This window comes from Lolium rigidum, chromosome 7 (assembly GCF_022539505.1).
Source record: "Lolium rigidum isolate FL_2022 chromosome 7, APGP_CSIRO_Lrig_0.1, whole genome shotgun sequence".
Classification (NCBI taxonomy): Eukaryota; Viridiplantae; Streptophyta; class Magnoliopsida; order Poales; family Poaceae; genus Lolium; species Lolium rigidum.
The window spans coordinates 277,269,749-277,288,780 of record NC_061514.1 but is presented as its reverse complement, the minus strand read 5'-3'; the positions used below and the strand labels follow the sequence as shown (position 1 = coordinate 277,288,780).

The 19,032-nt window shown below is 46.1% G+C and overlaps 2 protein-coding genes across 2 annotated transcripts; both read left to right on the top strand.

The window, feature by feature from the left end:
- The first annotated feature begins 7,504 nt into the window (after positions 1-7,504).
- Positions 7,505-14,408, top strand: LOC124677638 (calmodulin-binding transcription activator 2-like). The gene is made up of 13 exons (XM_047213604.1): positions 7,505-7,636; positions 8,028-8,147; positions 8,795-8,910; positions 9,367-9,455; positions 9,581-9,623; positions 9,908-10,085; positions 10,201-10,320; positions 10,404-10,735; positions 11,299-11,637; positions 11,808-12,496; positions 12,577-13,153; positions 13,597-13,920; positions 14,166-14,408. The coding sequence occupies exons 1-13, from the start codon at positions 7,594-7,596 to the stop codon at positions 14,277-14,279; spliced, it is 3,084 nt and encodes a 1,027-aa protein (XP_047069560.1). The 5' UTR covers positions 7,505-7,593; the 3' UTR covers positions 14,280-14,408.
- Positions 14,409-16,409: 2,001 nt separating this feature from the next.
- On the top strand, positions 16,410-16,905 carry LOC124669311 (multifunctional methyltransferase subunit TRM112 homolog A-like). Its single transcript, XM_047205948.1, has one exon. It carries the CDS (start codon positions 16,501-16,503, stop codon positions 16,900-16,902), a length of 402 nt encoding a protein of 133 aa, XP_047061904.1. The 5' UTR covers positions 16,410-16,500; the 3' UTR covers positions 16,903-16,905.
- The last annotated feature ends 2,127 nt before the right edge of the window (positions 16,906-19,032 follow it).

Sequence of the window (19,032 nt, the reverse complement as noted above, 5' to 3'; positions counted from 1 at the left end):
CTTGGTGAAATAGTCTGTGATGGCCAAAATCCATTCATGTTTTTTACTCGACGCCGGATGGATTTTACCGATCATATCCATGCCCCACCCTCGGAACGGCCAAGGCTTGATGATAGGGTTCATCGCTGATGCTGGTACCATCTGAATCTTCCCAAACATCTGGCATGCTTGGCACCCCTTATAGTAATTGAAGCAGTCTTCAAGCATGGTGGGCCAATAAAACCCCGAGCGCCCGACTAGCCACTTCATCTTGTGAGCCGACCGGTGAGTTCCACGAGCGCCTTCGTGCACCTCATGTAAGAGCCGATTAGACTCAGTTGGTCCCAGGCACTTGAGTAGTAACCCTTCCAACGTCCTGTAGAACATATCGTCTCCTATGAGGACATACTTCATGGCTTTATATCTTATCCGTTTAGGTGCCCCCCGAGCCGAATCTTTTAAGTAACTGAAGATTTCGGCTCTCCAATCATCCTGTTCCAGGAATTGCACCTGGACTTCCGACCCGTCAGGCATATCTATGTAGCCTGACGCCATTTGTGCGAGATTGTTGGCCTCGGTGTTTTGGGCTCTCGGGACCCAATTAAAGTTGATGTACTGAAACTGTGTCATCAACTCACGGCATTCCATCCAATACGGGAAGAGCGATTCACTCTCGCACTTGTATTCATCCGTGAGCTGGTTAATCACCAACTTGGAGTCTCCAAAAAGCTCTACTGCCTCTGCTCCGGCTTCCAATAGCAACTCCATCCCCTTACGTACTGCCTCATATTCTGCCACGTTGTTGGTGCAAGGGGTAGATAATCTGATGGAGAAGGAGTACTCTGCCCCCGAGGCGACACGAGCGGAATGCCGATGCCACAACCATCGTCGCAAGCCGATCCATCGAAGAACATAGCCCATGCACGTATGGATAGTGCTGCTATATTGGTACTGATTCGCTCAGCTATGAGATCGGCCAACGCTTGCCCTTTGACTGCTTTCGCAGGCTGGTACCGGAGATCGAACTCCGACAGCGCAAACATCCATTTTCCCAGTCGGCCCTTCAACACAGGGGCCGACAGCATGTGCTTGACAACGTCCGACTTACATATGACGAAGATCTCTGCCGTCAAAAGGATGTGATGCAGCTTGGTGCAGGTAAAGAACAGACAGAGGCACGGTTTCTCGACCTCAGGATATCTTGTTTCCGCGTCCAGCATCCTTCTGCTGAGGTAAAAAACGACCTTTTCAACGCCCTCGTAGAGTTGTACCACCACCGAGGCGATGGACGTATCGGCTACTGACAAGTAGATGTAGAACGGCCTGTCTTGCTGGGGCGGAACTAGCACAGGCGGCGTCGTCAGATACCGTTTAATTTCATCAAACGCCTCGTGCTGTTCGCCCCCAGTGAAACTCGTCATCAGATTTCGTCTTCACCAACGCCATGAACGGCTCGATCCGTCCTGACAGGTTAGAGATGAATCGGCGGACGAAGTTGATCTTGCCGATAAGACGTTGGAGTTCCTTCTTGGTGGTGGGCGGCTGCATGGTACGCACTGCCTCCTGACTTTTCAGGCCGATCTCAATTCCTCGTTCATGAACCAAAAATCCTAGGAACTGACCGGCCGTCACACCAAAGGCACACTTCTTTGGGTTCATTCTCAGCCCGAACTTCCGAGTTCGGTCTAGGACGCTGTCGCAAATCTCCCAAGTGTCCCTCCATGGAGACGGACTTGACTACCACATCATCGATGTAGATTTCCACCAACTTGCCGATCGGATCGTGAAATATATAATTCATGGCTCTTTGATATGTTGCACCAGCGTTCTTCAACCCGAAGGTCATGACCACATATTCAAACAAGCCTACTGCCCCTGGTACTCTGAATGCGGTCTTGTGTATATCTTCTGGAGCCATGAAGATCTGGTTATAGCCGGCGTTGCCATCCATGAAGCTTAAAACCTTGTGGCCGGCCGCTGCATTGATCAATGTCTCCGCCACAGGCATTGGATACTCATCTTTTGGAGTGGCTCTGTTAAGATCTCGGAAATCGATAGCCACACGCCACCGGCCGTCCTTCTTTTCTACGGGAACGATACTGGAGATCCATTCTGCATACCTGGATGGCCTGATGAACCCGGCGGCCAACATCTTTTCGATCTCTTTCTTGACCTCCTCCAGGATTTCAGCCTTCATCTGACGTGCTCGTTGTTGGAACGGCCGAAATCCTTTCTTAAGGGGAGCCGATGTTCAATGATGCTCCTGTCCAACCCAGGCATCTCTGTGTAGTCCCATGCAAAGCAGTCTGGGTATTCCTTCAATAGAGCAATCATCTGACTCCTGAGCTGTGGATCTAACTTCCTGCTGATAAAAGTCGGCCGAGGCTTATCCCCAGGGCCGATGTCGACTTCCTCTAGCTCGTCAGCCGAGGTGAACCCATACCCCAGCTTTCCGTCACCTGTGAGGTCGACGCCAACATCTGGGAGAGCCGGTGGCGCGGATGATACGGTCCGATCGCTAGAATCGGCCTCCATCTTGATCATCACCAGGATCTTGTGGCAGTGTCGGGGCCGGTCGCGTGGATCGGCTCCCTCTTCACCCTTGCTATGAGAGCAGCTGCCCTCATCGGTACCCCTACCAGGGCGGTACCCAATTTCTACCACGTTGATGCTGATGCCGTGGGAGCGGGTTCTGTGGAAAGAGCCGATGAGTTCGGCTTCGAGGGTTGCCTTGATCTCGTCATGTTTCTTCTTGAGCTCATCAGGCAGATCCTCGTACGTGACCGGAGTGTCTTCCGCCATCTTGGATGTAGATGGCGATGTTGTGGATGTCGAAGGTCGTCCCACCGGGCGTGCCAGAATGTGTTGACATCAGAAACCCCCGGCGGGCGAGAGACGGGCAACACGGTAGAGCCGGGAACAACTAGGGCTGCGGCCGGCCCCGATCCCTCGGAGCGACGGCCCGCAAAGCCTCCTGGTCGCACGTCCGATGCTATCGCAAGGGCGTGCCACCTGACCTATACCCGGTCGGAAGGTGTGGATGATGCCTCGCTTAGTTTCCTGCATGGCATACACGTAAACATTAAATACGAGCCTCGATCGGCTCTCGAGTTGTCCTCGTGAATCGGCTCAAAGAGCCGATCCACCCATGATTCGGACGAGGTGTCCGAATATATGGTGGTCCTGCTTGATCAAGATAAAGCTAATGAGATCTACGACGATTTAGGGTTTTCACCGCATAATCGGATCATCCTACTCACGATTGGGCCTCGCGCTCGCGCACGGTGACCGTAAGCCGATCCTAGACAGGGCCTAAAAACCAACACGAGGTTGATCCTCGGATCGTCCTTTCTAGGGCTAGCAAACGTCACCCTACACGCCGCTGGATCCTCCAACCCTTTGTAAGGCCTAACTATCGCGGATGTTAAACTAATCCTTGATGAAACAAGGAGCAATCGTAACGGATCAGATCTACTAAACTATGATCAAGCGGGGTGCCGCCCCTACACCTAAGATAGGTGTAAGGGCGGCTAGATGCGCAAGGGTTGCATAACGAAAGCATGTAATTCGAAGAACAATGCTAACCCTAACACATCTAAGATAACTACGTTGCTCGCCATCAAAAAGGCTTCGATACGAGCAACGCATGAACAACGTGGGCAGGCTTGTCTTGCCTAGATCGCAAGATGCGATCTAGGCAGCATGGTGCTTACCGGAGAAACCCTCGAGACGAAGGAGTTGGCGATGCGCCGAGATTTGTTTGTGTTGAACGTTGGTTGTTGTTTATTCCATAAACCCTAGATACATATTTATAGTCCAGCGGACTTTCTAACGTGGGAGATCCCCACCGTGTATGAGACAAATTCTAACTTTTAATCTAGATACAATCTACTGTAATTAAAGATATACGGGCACTCTAGCCCAAATTCTCCGTGCAAGGCCGCTTCAGAGATCTTCCACATATAACCTTCCAAGCCCATCTTGATCGCGGCCCATCCTCTGACTCGGTCAAATTCTGGTGATAACAGCGTGACAAAGGGAATCGGTATCATATGTAAATGGTTCAATCGATCATTAAGTTATCGTTGAGTGTGTGGGAGCCATTATGGATCTCCAGGTCCCGCTATTGGTTATTGGTCGGAGAGGAGTCTCGATCATGTCCGCATAGTTCACGAACCGTAGGGTGACGCGCTTAAGGTTCGATGTCGCATAAGTAGATTCGAAATATGAGATGGATACCGAAGTTTGTTCAGAGTCTCGGATGGGATCCAGGACATCACGAGGAGATCCGGAATGGTCCGGAGAATAAGATTCATATAAGGGAAGTTGATTTCTAGGTTTCGGAAAAGTTTGGGATTTTTCCGGTGAAAGACTGGAAGGTTCTAGAAGGTTCCGAAGGGGTCCACCATGGGGCCCACGACCTAGGGGGGCCTACATGGGCCGAGGGGGTGCTGCCTAGCCCTAATGGGTCAGGCGCACCAAGCCTCAAAGGCCCAGGCCGGCCACCCCTTAGGGTTTCCCCAAAACCCTAAGGGGGAATCAACTTGGGGGCAAGATTCCCCCTCCCCCTTGTGCCGCCGGCCCTAGATGGGTTTGGGGGGCAAGGGGGCCACCCCAACCGACCTGCCCCCCTATATAAAGAGGGAGGGGGCGAGGGCGCACCCAACCCTAGCCACCACTTCTGGCCGCCCCTCTCCTCCTCCATACGCTGCTCCGGCTTAGGCGAAGCCCTGCAGTTTTTCCTCCTCCACCACCACCTCGCCGTCGTGCTGCTGGGATTCCGAGGAGATCTACCACACCTCCGCTGCCCGCTAGAATGGGGAGATGACGGGCTTCATCGACACCGTACGCACGACCGAGTACGGAAGTGTTGCCGGATTGCAGCACTGGATGATCGACTACATCAACAACGAGATCTAATCTCGTAGGCTTTGGAATCTTCGAGGGTTAGTCTCACATACATCTCGTTGCTCCGATCTTCATAGATTGGATCTTAGCTTTTCCTAGATTGGATCTTGGTTTTGTTCTTGTTCACGGTAGAATTTTTTTGTTTTCTATGCATCGAACCCATCAGGGAGCCAGGTCTCGAGAGGTCTGTCCGGGTACAACTAGGTTACAAAGAGTCCTAGGTCTAAACTTTCCTTGTATTCTTCGTCTACTTGCCTTGTCCTTCAAAAATTCTTCTTAAGAACCGACGTAGCGGCCCACCTGGCCATCGAGTGCCTTCATGGGCCCCTGGTTGGACCGTAAGAAGTAGTGCAACATTAGTACCCGAAGGATAATACCCACATCACATGCTGTAATTTTGTTGCAATGTTATAACCTACCGTGATTCTGTAAAAATTTACACCTCATATTGCTACTAGTAACCTACCAGCCCAAAGGGTGGATGAATTAGATGAGCTGAACTGCTGACAAGGGTTTCTACGTAGCTAGCTGCTGGTTTTTTTTGTCGATTTCTGAAAGATTTTAGTTACGCACAGTTGAGATGGTACCAAACTTAGAAGAGATCCGTGGTAAAAAAGTCTTAGCGAAATCTAAAACCATACCACCTGGGAATTAGATGGAGAAAATAACTTGCAACTGCTAAAACCATGAACTCTCACTTGTTCGCCTCTGGAGTCTATAAGTGCTACAAAATCCACATAGATATAAGTTATATTTTGAGCTCCCGTGCCAAGGGAACATCATGGATACGATGGCCGATAGAGGCCACTGGTCCAAAGGAATACAAGCTTCCCCAATTTTTCCCTAAACTTGACATAAGCAACAAGTCAAATCTTGAATACTTGAGCATATTTTCTTGGGATTTGCTAACTTCGTGCTCAATCAAGTCTTACACCATTCGATTTAATGATATCATCTGCCTGAGAGCGAAGTTAGTTCTCAGTCGACTGAGAAATAGCCACACCCTATTTTCTTTTACCTCCATACCTCTAGCACATGCTCTCATCGTCACCACAACTACTTGCGGTGCTTTGTTGGTGCCGAACTAGGCCATGGCCCACCTAGTTTTTTTTTGCAAAATTTTGTCTAAAACTTGTGTAGACACTTATATGCAACACTAGTTCACACTTTAGCTTCGTTGTCATCATTAACCAAAATAAAGATTAAGAGTAGAATACCCTTCCAACGTTGCTCTTGAGCCTTTGACTAGTGCCGATGCTCAATAGTTAGGTGTTGCTTGTGTTCATCGCTTTGGCTGTTGTTTCCCCTTGTAGACACAGTTTGCGTGGACTCTGGTGATGGTTGGTGCCAGATTCAGCGACACCCTATGCTCTTCTGTTGTTGGGAGGAGGAAGACATCAGCCTTGGACAATCTTTTTCTAGCCGGTTCTCTCTGTGTTTTTTGAGTGTCATTTTTTTTTATGTTTAAAGCTTATTTATAAGCTGGTAACCTAGCACAGACTTTGGTTTGTAATACTTTTAGCCGGTTGAAGATTTTGTTTTTCCCTCGATCCGATTCATATTACTTGCTAGTATGGATGTACCTAGAACTAAAATATATCTAGATACATCTATATTAGTGACAACTAATATGAATTAGAGAGAGTAATTCAAATTCGGGCTATTTAAGCCTTTTATCCGAAGAAAAATACATTCATCCTGAGAACCAACCTGTGGTTGGATGGTTAGGAGGGAGCGTAGCACTTCGCACCACGCGTGAGTTCAAATCCCGGATTTGACACTTTGGTGTCTCATAAAGCGGAATATTCTTCGATGGGAGGCGACGTTCCGGTCGGCAGCGAGACGCCTGTGGTGACTTCGTCAATCTCAAGACCCGCCGGATCAGTTCTTCGATGCAGTATTTTGGAGGTGCTCATAGGGGTAGGGTGTGCGTGCGTGCGTTCATAGGGGTGAGTGTGTGCGCGTATGTATGAGCGCCTTTGATTGTGTGTTTCGCAAAAAAAAAAATACATTCATCCTAATCCTATCTATCCCGTTAGCTGAGGTCCCACTTAACAGGTCGGAACGGGACAGCAGAAAACGTCCCACGCTACATGCAAACATTCCATCACTCAAAATGAGAAAAAAGAAATGCCAAACATACGCAGCACAGCAGACACTGAAATGCGCACATGAGGCAGCATGCGACGCACGTGCGTTTTCGCAGAGGAAAGCAATCTCAAACCCACCTTATCCTGCAAGAAACTCCCAAACCATGATTAGGTGGTCCTTAACTCGCCAGGGGCAAGACGGTCACTCCGGCCAGTCGCGTCGCCATCCGACCCGTCGTCACCCGCGGCCGCCACGACCAAACCAAGGGCTCTATCAGACCGGGGTTGCATCAATCCTAACCAGAGGTCAGCACTAAACGCCGGCGACGGCGGCCGGTAACCCACCTAACCCAGTTGTACTAACCAGCCAAGACCGCCGTCCAAGCGGGGGCAGTCTCGTCATTCGCACAGCCCTCCGCAGTTCCGCTGCCTTTTCCTCCCTCCCCCAGGCTCACACTCCCCTCCTGAAGCAAAATATTCCAATCCGACGGTGCCGTGCCGCGAGCCGATCACCAGCCGAGGAATCCCGTGAGGCCACCCCGCCCGCCGCCCGGACAGAAATTCCCCTCCTCGGGAGGCGAGCGATTGGGCCGGCCGCGCGGCGCCGGATCATCGCATGGCGGAGATGCACAAGTACGGGCTGCCCAACCAGCCCCCAGGTGCGGATTTCGCCTCCTGCCTCCTGCCTCCTGCCGCGCTTGATCCGTACCCCCACGCCTAGGGTTTTTGGTGATTTTTCGGGGGTTTCACGGTCTCGTTAGGGTAGATTTTGGTGAGGTAATCGGGGTTTTTCTGGGGCTGTTTGAGGAGATTCAGGGCCTTCTGCCGTGCTTCGAACGATTCCTCTGGGTTGCGGGCCTTCGGAATCGGTTTCTAGCGCCCGCCTTAGTCGATTAGGGGGTTCGATTACGGAAACGAAGACGGCTAATCGGGGCAGAAACGAGACCTAGACCACCGCATGCTAGCGCTGGAAAGCGATTTCGAGCGGTTACTGTTGTTGTTGTTCGTTAGCGACTGACTGACTGACTGAATGTCACTGTTACTTCGCAGATATTCCCCAGATACTCCAGGACGCTCAGAACCGGTGGCTGCGGCCCACCGAAATCTGCCAAATACTGTCCAACTACAAGAAGTTCTCCATTGCGCCCGAGCCACCCAACAGGCCTCCAAGTAACAACTCTTCTCCTCATCGAAATGCTTCCATTTATTCAAGTGTTTGCGGTTCATCCTTTCTTATGTAGCGTGGAAGTGGCATGCGAATATCCTAAAAGTCTGCTTGTTGAGTTCCCATTTTTTAGAGTACTTGTTGAGGTTCTAGGAGGGTTTGCTTTGCTAGAAATGTTTAGGTTTCAACAGCAGCCCCTTAACATTGGAACTTGGGGTTTAACAGGCCACACCCTGGAAAAAAATCTCCCATTAAAAGTGTGTCTTAAGGCTGTCACCATGTCAAATATGTAGAGGGTGATCCAGGGAATATAAATTAATCAACTATTCAGAAGACGAGGGACCATCCATCCATTAATCACTGATCATTTGACGATGAGGCTAGACCATTGTATCTGCACATGAGACCAGGTTATTCATGCTAGTAGGTGGATGTTCGAACTATGTTTTGTGCGCTTGTACTTTGATATGAACTTCCTGTTTGTAGAGATAGCCGTCATACTTCATTGTTGTTTCTTGGTTTTCCCCAGTTCTTGTTTGCGGGAGAACCTGTACCTATTTAATTTGCACCTAGTACATGTTGATTATCTCAGGAATGATATTACGATACTGCGATTGCTTTCTTATATGGATTTTTCTTGTCATTCTTGTAGGTGGTTCATTATTTCTATTTGACCGGAAAATATTGAGATACTTCAGGAAGGATGGACACATCTGGAGAAAGAAGAAGGATGGCAAGACAGTCAAGGAAGCTCATGAAAAGCTCAAAGTATGTGCAAGCTCTTTCGTACAGAACTTTCTTTGTATTTATAGTTTGAAAGCACGAGACAATTGATGGATACTGTTGTTTACTTGTTTGTGAATCACCTAAAGTCATGTAGTATCACTATTTAATAAGCACATATAGTTGCCATATATTATACTGTGCATACAAACAGTACCTAAACCAACTCATGAGAGATTGTTGTTTCCAGTCTCCAAGGTACATCTTACGAAAAATAATCATCAGAATATCTTCATAAAGTTAGTGAAAGATACATATATTTAGAAATAAATGCAATAGACGAAGTAGTTGGAAACAACTCTGCATAACCAGCAGTTTTTTTCACCAATGGAGGTGATTATCTGGTGCGGCCAAAATAGTCGCAATAGTTTTAAAAAGCTCCCTACTGTTCTTCTCCTGTGGTTTTATTACTGGACTAGAAACTGAAGCTTGTCCTTTTAGGTTGGCAGTGTTGATGTACTTCATTGCTATTATGCCCATGGGGAAGAGAACGAGAACTTCCAAAGACGGACCTATTGGTTGTTAGAAGAGTAAGTGCTGAATACTGCAATAATTTATTTGAATATAATGTAAATCGTTCCAATTAGGATAGCCTAATGGTAGCTTAAATAATATGACAACATGCAAGGATGATAATCGTCCTTTTTTTTTCCAGGGGTTTTATGAATATTGTTCTTGTGCACTATCTTGACATCAAGGTATGTTTAGTTTCGTGCATGGTGAACTTGTACTCCTCAATATTGTTTGTAAGTTTGTGCAAGTATCAACATAAACGGTCACATGCATAGTTACAGCTTTGCTGGTATGCACTCCATTTGTAATAGTCTCATCCATACAGAATGAAAAAATAATCTCGGCAGCGCACCACACAATGTGACTGTCTTAGTGTAACTGCTTTAGGTGCCCAGTTTTCTTTGTTGATTTACCCCTTTATGTAAGAATGTTCCCTTTCCTTATATGCCGCTGTAAAAAATGATTTCAGGGTGGCAAACAAAGTTATATTCGTTCGAAAGAAGCTGAAGATATTGCACGATTATCAAGTGATGATAGTCCTGCATGTTCAAATTCTTTCGCTAGTCAGAGCCAGGTAGCCTCCCAAACTATGGATGCTGAAAGCCCATATAGTGGCCAGCTTTCGGAATATGAAGATGCTGAAACAGGTCTTGCTGTTTCTCTATCTTCGTTCTGCATCATCTGCACTAAGTATACATCTATTGGTGCTATTCAATAACTTAACTTGTTATAGTGTATCTAAAGCAAAATTCGGTGCCACAGATAATTGTCGAGCAAGTTCCAGATACCACCCTTTCGTTGAGATGCAGCAGCCTGTGGATGGAGCCATGATGGATAATCTGTTGGGTGCCCCAGCTCCAAGTACTTCCTTGAATAATCTAGGTAAGATTAATCTATCCTCTGATTTCTAAGATATTCTGCCAATGTTGACTTGTGGCTCAGATTTCATTTTACAACCGTTGCAGGTTATCAAAATGAAAAGCAGGCTATAACAGCTAACATAAGCAATAATTTTGTTACTCACCATGGTGTAGCTAGTGTATTCAATGAAACTGGAGCTGGATTAAGGACTGATTCGAAAACAGGACTTGATTCAGGACACTTCAGTGAGCCCTTCTCATCATATCCAACAGGGTTCACGGAGCCGACACTCTATTCTTCTGTTGCCACAATGGGGTCTAACAATCTGGATGGCAACTCTCGGTTAGAAACACTGATGACTGAGGCACTGTACACCAACAACCTTACGCAAAATGAAGCTGATGCGCTGAGTGCTGCAGGCATGACGTCCTCACAGGTGCTTTGCTACTTTCTTCCCTTAATTTTTTTGTTGTCTTGTGAGATGTTTGTTTCTGTGTGTCAACCATTCAACTTTTCTAGGCATGCTCTTCTTTTTTGCTTACTATGGAGTCCATCACATTCAGACTACTTGCAGAGGTGTAGGAAGGTCCTTTCTGCTCTACATTATCGTAGGACTATGTCAATGTACTTCTTTTTATCTGAATGCACATTGTAATTTGGTGCCATGACATGGATGAAGCTTATGCATGATCCATTTTAGTGAGGAATATTTAAGAGTACTATGTTTCACTACCCTGAAAAAAGGGGTATTCCAATTTTTGACTCTTCGGTATCTATTGCTGTCTGATTATTATTATTATTATTATTATTATTATTATTATTATTATTACGCAAGAGAACAAACTAATGGAGTGGAAACACTTGCAGATCTATAAGAATTGTTTGTTGAGTAGTTCCATATATGCATTCCTTACTTCACAGTAGTGTATCGACAGGTACCGATAAGTGGTGCACACAGTACTTATTGCCAGAAACTGATCTGTTACCCCGAATTCGCAGGTGCACAATGATGGTTATACAGATGCAAGCATGAGATATCCGCTATTAAAGCAGTCATCATTGGACCTCTTTAATATTGAGCCCAATGGTTTGAAGAAATTTGACAGCTTCTCGAGATGGATGAGTGACGAACTTGCAGAGGTAGCTGATTTGGATATCAAGTCCAGTTCTGATACTTTCTGGAGCAGCGCTGAAACTGTCAATGTTGCTGATGCCTCTAGTATTCCTATCAACGAGCAACTGGATGCATACGTAGTCAGCCCCTCGCTTTCCCAAGACCAGCTCTTCAGCATTATTGATGTTTCTCCAAGCTGGGCGGACACTGGCTCGAAAATTAAGGTTTGCACAGTTCTTTATTTCGTTCTGCTATTGTTTTGGCCTTAGGCACGATATAAGAACCCTACTAGTATGTTCTATCTTCTACGTTGAGCATCCTGTTATGGACTGTAATAAATTCTATTGATTACCTAGCATTAATCATGCTTCTTTCTCTTGTGACCCCAATGCAGGTCTTGATTACTGGTACATTCTTGACAAACAAAGAACATGTAGAAAATTGCAACTGGTCATGCATGTTTGGGGATGTTGAAGTACCGACAGAGGTTTTAGCAGATGGCTCCCTGCGCTGCTACACGCCATTGCATCAATCTGGGCGAGTTCCATTTTATGTTACATGCTCTAATAGGGTAGCTTGTAGTGAAGTAAGGGAATTCGAGTTTCGTGATTCTGGAACTCAGTATATGGAGGCGGCAGATCCTCATATTACTGGCATTAATGAAATGCATTTACATATCCGTCTTGAGAAGTTGCTTTCACTGGGACCAGATGACTATGAGAAGTATGTTATGAGTGATGGAAATGAGAAGTCTGAGTTAATCAGAACTATTGGTTCCCTGATGCTTGATGATAATTTTACAAACCTGGCATCACCGTCGGATGAAAAAGTTTTGTCCGCTGCACAGGATAAGAACCGTGAGAAACTTGTCAAAGATAAGCTGTATTATTGGCTTATCCATAAGATACATGATGACGGGAAAGGTCCCAATGTGTTAGGCAATGAAGGACAAGGAGTAATCCATTTAGTAGCTGCACTTGGCTATGATTGGGCTATCAGACCAATTATTACTGCAGGTGTACATGTGAACTTCAGGGATGCTCGTGGATGGACTGCACTTCACTGGGCTGCATCATGTGGAAGGTATTACCAAAATGTTTATACCTATTGAGTATTTGATCTTTACTCATCTATGTCGAACTTACAGTATCTCCATTGTTCAGAGAGCGAACAGTCGGTGCCCTCATAACAAATGGAGCTGCATCTGGGGCATTAACAGATCCAACTCCTCAATTCCCATCTGGAAGAACGCCTGCTGATTTAGCATCAGAAAATTTACACAAAGGCATTGCAGGTTTTCTTGCAGAGTCTGCCTTGACAAGTCATCTTTCAGCACTCACATTGAAAGAATCAAAGGGTGGCAATGTTGAAGAAATATGTGGAATAGCAGAAGCTGATGGCTTTGCAGAATCAAGTTCTGTTCACCTTGCCTCCCAAGATTCTCAGGCGGAGCCATTAAAAGATTCACTTAGTGCGGTTCGTAAATCAACTCTAGCTGCATCCAAAATATTTCAAGCTTTTCGGGTGGAATCATTCCACAGAAAGAAGGTGGTTGAATATGGAGATGATGATTGCGGATTATCTGATGAGCGCACACTTTCACTTGTTTCTCTTAAAAATGCCAAATCTGGACAGAATGATATGCCACATTCTGCTGCAGTGCGTATCCAAAACAAGTTTAGAGGATGGAAAGGAAAAAAAGAGTTCATGATTATTCGACAGAAAATCATCAAGATACAGGTATTCTGTATGCTAGTCTACCTAATCCTTATGTTTTTGTCATTGTTAACATGTGACTATTCTAAATTCTAATACTTCAAACCTGAGGTGAGTTTACTTAACAGCTAGACGTTTATTCTTCATACGTTTTATAGGACCAGTACTCTGTTCATTAAAAAAATTCGTGGTATTTTGTCGTTGTGAACTTGTGGTTATTCCACTAGATGCAAGTTTATTTAACAAAACTAGTTTTTGATGAGGAAAAGGTATAACATAAAGCTAAATGTTGTGGTAGTAGTAATTTGAGGTCTGTGTGGAAATGATGCCAACCCTTGGGTTTGACTTTTGAGTTGCAGATGTTACACTGTCTTGATATGATAATTTGAATTATGTTAACGCTACAGTATTTTCCATCTGTGCTATATTGCTTATGGAGTTATACTTTTACTTCTATTGTTCACTAGGCTCATGTAAGAGGACACCAAGTAAGGAGAAACTATCGGAAGGTAGTCTGGTCAGTGGGTATTGTGGAGAAAGTTATACTGAGATGGAGGAGAAAGGGAAGGGGTTTGCGTGGTTTCCAACCTGAGAAACAAATTGAAGCGCCATCGCAGATTCAACCTGCAGAAGAGGAAGATGAATACGACTACTTGAAGGATGGCAGGAAACAGGCTGAAGGCAGGCTACAAAGGTCCTTAGATCGTGTGAAATCAATGACTCAATACCCAGAAGCAAGAGAACAATACAGTAGGCTGCAAGCCTGTGTTACAGAACTACAAGAGTCCAAGGTTCACTTCCTTTTCTCATAACAAATTATTAGCATCTTAAACCATCATATCTTGACATGAAAATCAAGGAGACAACATACATTCCCTCCTGTTTTCCTCATTTTCCTTTTCTTAAGCACTGACCTGCACATCCGAAGATGACGCACACATAACTAGAGCCGTGTACTGAATAAGTGCTCCGCTGAGAGCTAAATGAATGCTTCCGTCATCTAACTGGGATTCATATTTTATGGCATTTTGGACAGGCAATACAGGATAAGATGCTAAGCGATATAGCGGATGTGGACGGAGGCGATTTCATGGCTGATTTGGAGGACTTGTGCGGGGAGGATGACACACCAATGTCCACTATTTCGTGACGTTGATGAGCTTTACTAGACCAGTTAGGCTGTGACTAGTTCGTTTTACCAGACTAGCTGTAAATTCTCGTGCTAGATGTTCACTTCTCACCATTCGACTCAGTATAGCTAATACATGGATGTTGCATAGTTCTTTTGTTAGTCCTTTCGTCGTCCGGTTATGCAGAACTCAGCGGTGTAGCTCCATGGCCGAACCGTAGTGAACTCTATTTCGTTCTCTGAGTTCTGAGTTGCAAAACAAACCTTCCGAGTTCTGAGTTGCATAGCTTACATGAAGACATGAAGATTCAAAACAAGCACATGCCATTTATTTTCTTGTTTTACAAAGATACTTACTTGGCTTGCCTGCATGTCGCTGCTGGCCTGTGCGTAGCATCTCCTGTTAGAGCCAACGATTTAAACCGTAGACAGAGCTGAGAGCAAACGCAGTTCTGCTGATAGTAGAATGAGCAGGTTCTTCTCTCAAGAATGAATAGGTTTTCTGCCATGAACTCGGTAAAAAAAAGGAAAACACTTGAGTTCGGCCGACCGAACAGAGAAAAAGATCGGTCGTTCCGTGGTCTCCCGACGCGTCACCGTTTCCAGTGGGCCCACGCACCACATGCTTTATCTCCCAACCTTATCTTCTCTACCGATGAGTTCCCCCATTCCTTTCCTTCGAGACGACGAGCTCTGCGCTGCTCCCACCACCATCCCGGCGAGCGCCGCGCCCGCGCCCGCGCCGCCCAGCTCCTCGAGTGGCTCCGCCCTGCTCCTCCCGGCGGACGCGCCGCTGCAGCCTCCTCCCGGCGAGCGCGCCGCTGCAGCTTCACCCCGGCGAGCGCCCCGCCCCTCCTCCCGGCGGGCACGCCGCTGCAGCTTCTCCCCGGCGAGCGCCCCGCCCTTCCTCCTCCTGGCGGACGCGTCGCTACAGCTCCTCCCCCAACGAGCATCCCGTCCTGCTCCTCCTGATGGGCGCACCGCTGCCGTTTCTCCCCCGGCGAGGGCCCTGCCCCGACTCCTCCCGACGCGCTGCGGCCTCCCCCGGCGAGCAACCCCACCTAGTCCCGGCATCGACTTGCAAGCTCCCTCTTTGCCGGTGTTGTCGCCGGCAGGGAAGTACTGGTGTCTGGTACGGTGAATATTTTCATTTTTTGTTGGTTTTATTTGTTAATTATTGTTGTAAATATATTGTTGATTTGTTGTAAATTTATTTTGGTACGAGAATTGTTGTTTTCCGGTTAAAATTCGCTGCTGGCTATACTTGTAAACACCCAAATTATTTGTTGTTCTCATTTTTAATTATTGTTGTAAATATATTGTTGATTTGTTGTAAATGTATTTGGCATGAGAATTGTTGTTTTCTGGCTATACTTGTAAACACCCAAATTATTTGTTGTTCTCATTTTTAATTATTGTTGTAAATATGTTACTAATTTGTTGTAAAGATATGTTGGCATTAGAATTTGGTTTTTGTATTGGAATTGTTGTTTTCTATTAAAATTGTTGCCGGTTATTATTGTAAACAACCAAATAAAAAAATGTGATTTTGTTTGTTAATTTATTGTTGTAAATATATTTGTGATTTGTTGTAAATATATTTTTGGGTACAAACAAATAACCATTTGTTGTAATAGTCTGTGATTTTTTTAAAAGTTGTTGACTATTTTTGTTGTAAATCAACATATTTTGGTGGGCTCCACCCATGTGATCAAGTTGATAGCATGCAGTGCACAGTACGAGTTGTTCTGTGTGAACACGCAACCAGCTGTCAACCAACGTGAAAGAGGCATGAAAGCGGGGACCGCATTAAAGAGGAGACCAAAAGCGACGTGTGTGGGCCCACGACCGATTTTTGCCCAATTTCGGCCGACCGACGGCTAGCGTGACCCTAAAAAAAAGGCATGATCTGCAACGGCATCACTCCCATCACCCGCCTGCTTAAGCAGCTAACGGGTTCTCAACGTTTACGCTTTCAAAAAATATTGACGTAGTCCAGTCGCTCCACAATCCACATTCTATCTGTTTTTTTGTGGGAGTTCCACATCCTGTGTTCCTATCAAAATATCAAGGCAACCGGCCCAAAACCCCCGTCCTGAAAGGCTGAAACCTACCGCTTCCCGTTCCCCTCTCCCCAATTCCACCGCTCCGCCGCTAGGGTTTTATCCCGCAGCACCAGCAGCAGCATCGGCGGCGGCGGCGGCACGAGACCAGCCAACCAAACCCCGCGAGAGCTCGAGAGATGAGGCTCCTGACGCACAACTTCCTGGCGTCGAACGTCAAGGGCGTGAGCACGGGGTACCCGCTCGCGCTGGAGGTGGCCAAGTCCTCCATCAAGGAGGTGGAGCTCAACGCCGACTTCCTCCGCGGGATCCTCCCCAAGCTCGACTGGCGCGCGCTCGTCGCCGCCGCCTCCGCCGCGGGGTTCCCGGACCTCCTCGCCGCCGAGCAGCCGCAGGAGGCGGAGCTGTTCGCGGACGGCGCCGCCGAGGCCGAGGGCAGCGCGATCCGCCGCCTCCACCACGCGCTCCTCGAGATCCACGTCGAGGAGGGCACCCTCGTCTGCCCCGACAGCGGCCGCTCCTTCCCCATCCTCAAGGGCGTCCCCAACATGCTCCTCCACGAGGACGAGGTGCGGCACTGACTAGCGCGAACCGCATCGGTTTCTCGCTTGCATTGCTTGTGTCACATAGGGTTCCCACCCTTCCAGGGCTTGGACCTCTAAGATTGGATGTATGAACTATGAAGTATGGAATGATCATCGTGTGGTCATATAGCTAGATTGATACTATTCGTCATGTTATCACTCGGGATTCCGCTTTTGTTTGCAGTGAACTTTATACTTGTCGGTGACTCGGTCGTTTAGTGCAACATGCCAGTTAGTAGTGCATTGTGTAGACAATACTGCTGTACTTTTATGAAATTGTGAGCTCTTTTGGTATGGTAATTGTGAGTTGGTAATAATCTGGTACAAAGCACAGCGTTATTTACTAGGCAATTTGGCTTTTGGGATTGTGTCAGCATGATTGTGGCAATGGAAAATTATCGATTGTTGGCTCTAATTTGAATGTCTAGTGAGGAAATTGCTTCTGGTTTGAGTGAATTAGGGCAATTTTGCTGGTAGACTAGCCTCATGGAGGTTAGTGTGTTAGAAGCAATTGCTAAGTTGTCCCAAGTAAACTGCTGTGTTTTACATGGTGGTATAGAAATTTGGAAGTTGCTTTCTGTTTGCCTACTCACATGTTAAGTATGCATTTTAAGTATTGCTGGGCTATTAGAATATTGATGCATGCGTCTCTAGTGAACATTTGCGCATGATTGTTCCAAAATCACGAATTGGGGGTGTGGGAATGTGGTATGTCTTGTCTCTGAAGTTTGAAACATTTGCGCATGATTGTTCCAAAATCACAAATTGGGGGTGTGGTAGTGGTGGTATGTCTTGTCTCTAAAGTTTGAAAGTATGCTAATCCAAGAATATCTCCATACAGTACATGATTAGTCTGAATCTCCATAGATCTCATGATCCAACCCTGTTTGATAGTATAGCATTATTCGTTGGCATACCTGTGCAGTATACGTGTATCTCTGTAGCCTGAGCATACCATCCCACAAAGCATGAAAATATGAACATATATGTTAGACTGTTCGCAATTAGTGTCTGACTATTTTGAACCTGAAACTGCATGCATGTTGTCACATACTAAATTAGCATGCCAAAACGTCTTATATTAGTGAACGGAGCGAGTACATAATAACATCTGAAGTTCCAGAACTGCTTTCTATATGTGAAGTGTTGTTATCGTGTGTTCTGATGGTAGCCAAGGCAGCTGTTTATTTGGCTTGCTCTTACCTCATTTCCTTATTTGCTGTCTTCATCTGCTGTCAGCCTCTATGTTTTCTGAACATAGATTTTTTTTATCTTTCTAAGTTGTTAAATTTGCAATCACAAAGTAGGCGGCCTATCCTATTTACTCCTGTAAAAATCTGTCGATCAGTGTAAGCATCCCCTTTATGCCCAAGGACCATACTTGTTCTGAATATTAAGCTGACACTTCATCCATTTATTGCTTATTCACAGTTTAGAGAAGTAGGAGTATTTTAGGAGAACAAGACAGAGAAAACATGTACTCCGTAAGTTTTACTGAATACTTTCAGAACTGTAATAATGCTTCTTCCTCTGTTCTAGATTAAGTGTCGCAGCTTTGGTCAGATTTGGTCTAGATAGGGATGTATCTTGACACGTTTTAGTGTGTAGGTTCACTCATTTTGGGAAAAAGCTGCAGACACTTAATTTGGAACGGAGGGAGTACTTGGCATTCTGTAGAACTTACAATATGTATTATTGCACAATCATTTCTGCGGTGATATAGTGTACTCCATTGAATTGAACTAATGCATGGAGATGTGTAGCTAGTAGGACCGTAGGGATACGTAGTATGGGCAGCAGATATGCATTGCAGTTTATATCACTAGGATATTGCAAGAGACAGGAGCAATCCATGTGAAGCTCCGGGCTGTTTTATTGTGTACCAGAACGGATCAAAATACACAGCTGGCTGGCGAAATAATGAAACCCAAAAGTAACTCTTGGTGGGTGAGTTGGTCACCAAATGCAGAAATCAACACTAGTTGGCTAACACCATTTTACTTTTGGCACAAAGTTAGCTACTCCACGGACATCACACATTCACACTTCATGATAAGTCTGTCATTTCTCAGGTTGGTATCAATGCGCTGGATGGAGGGTGTATATGATTTGTTCTGTTTCTGAGTT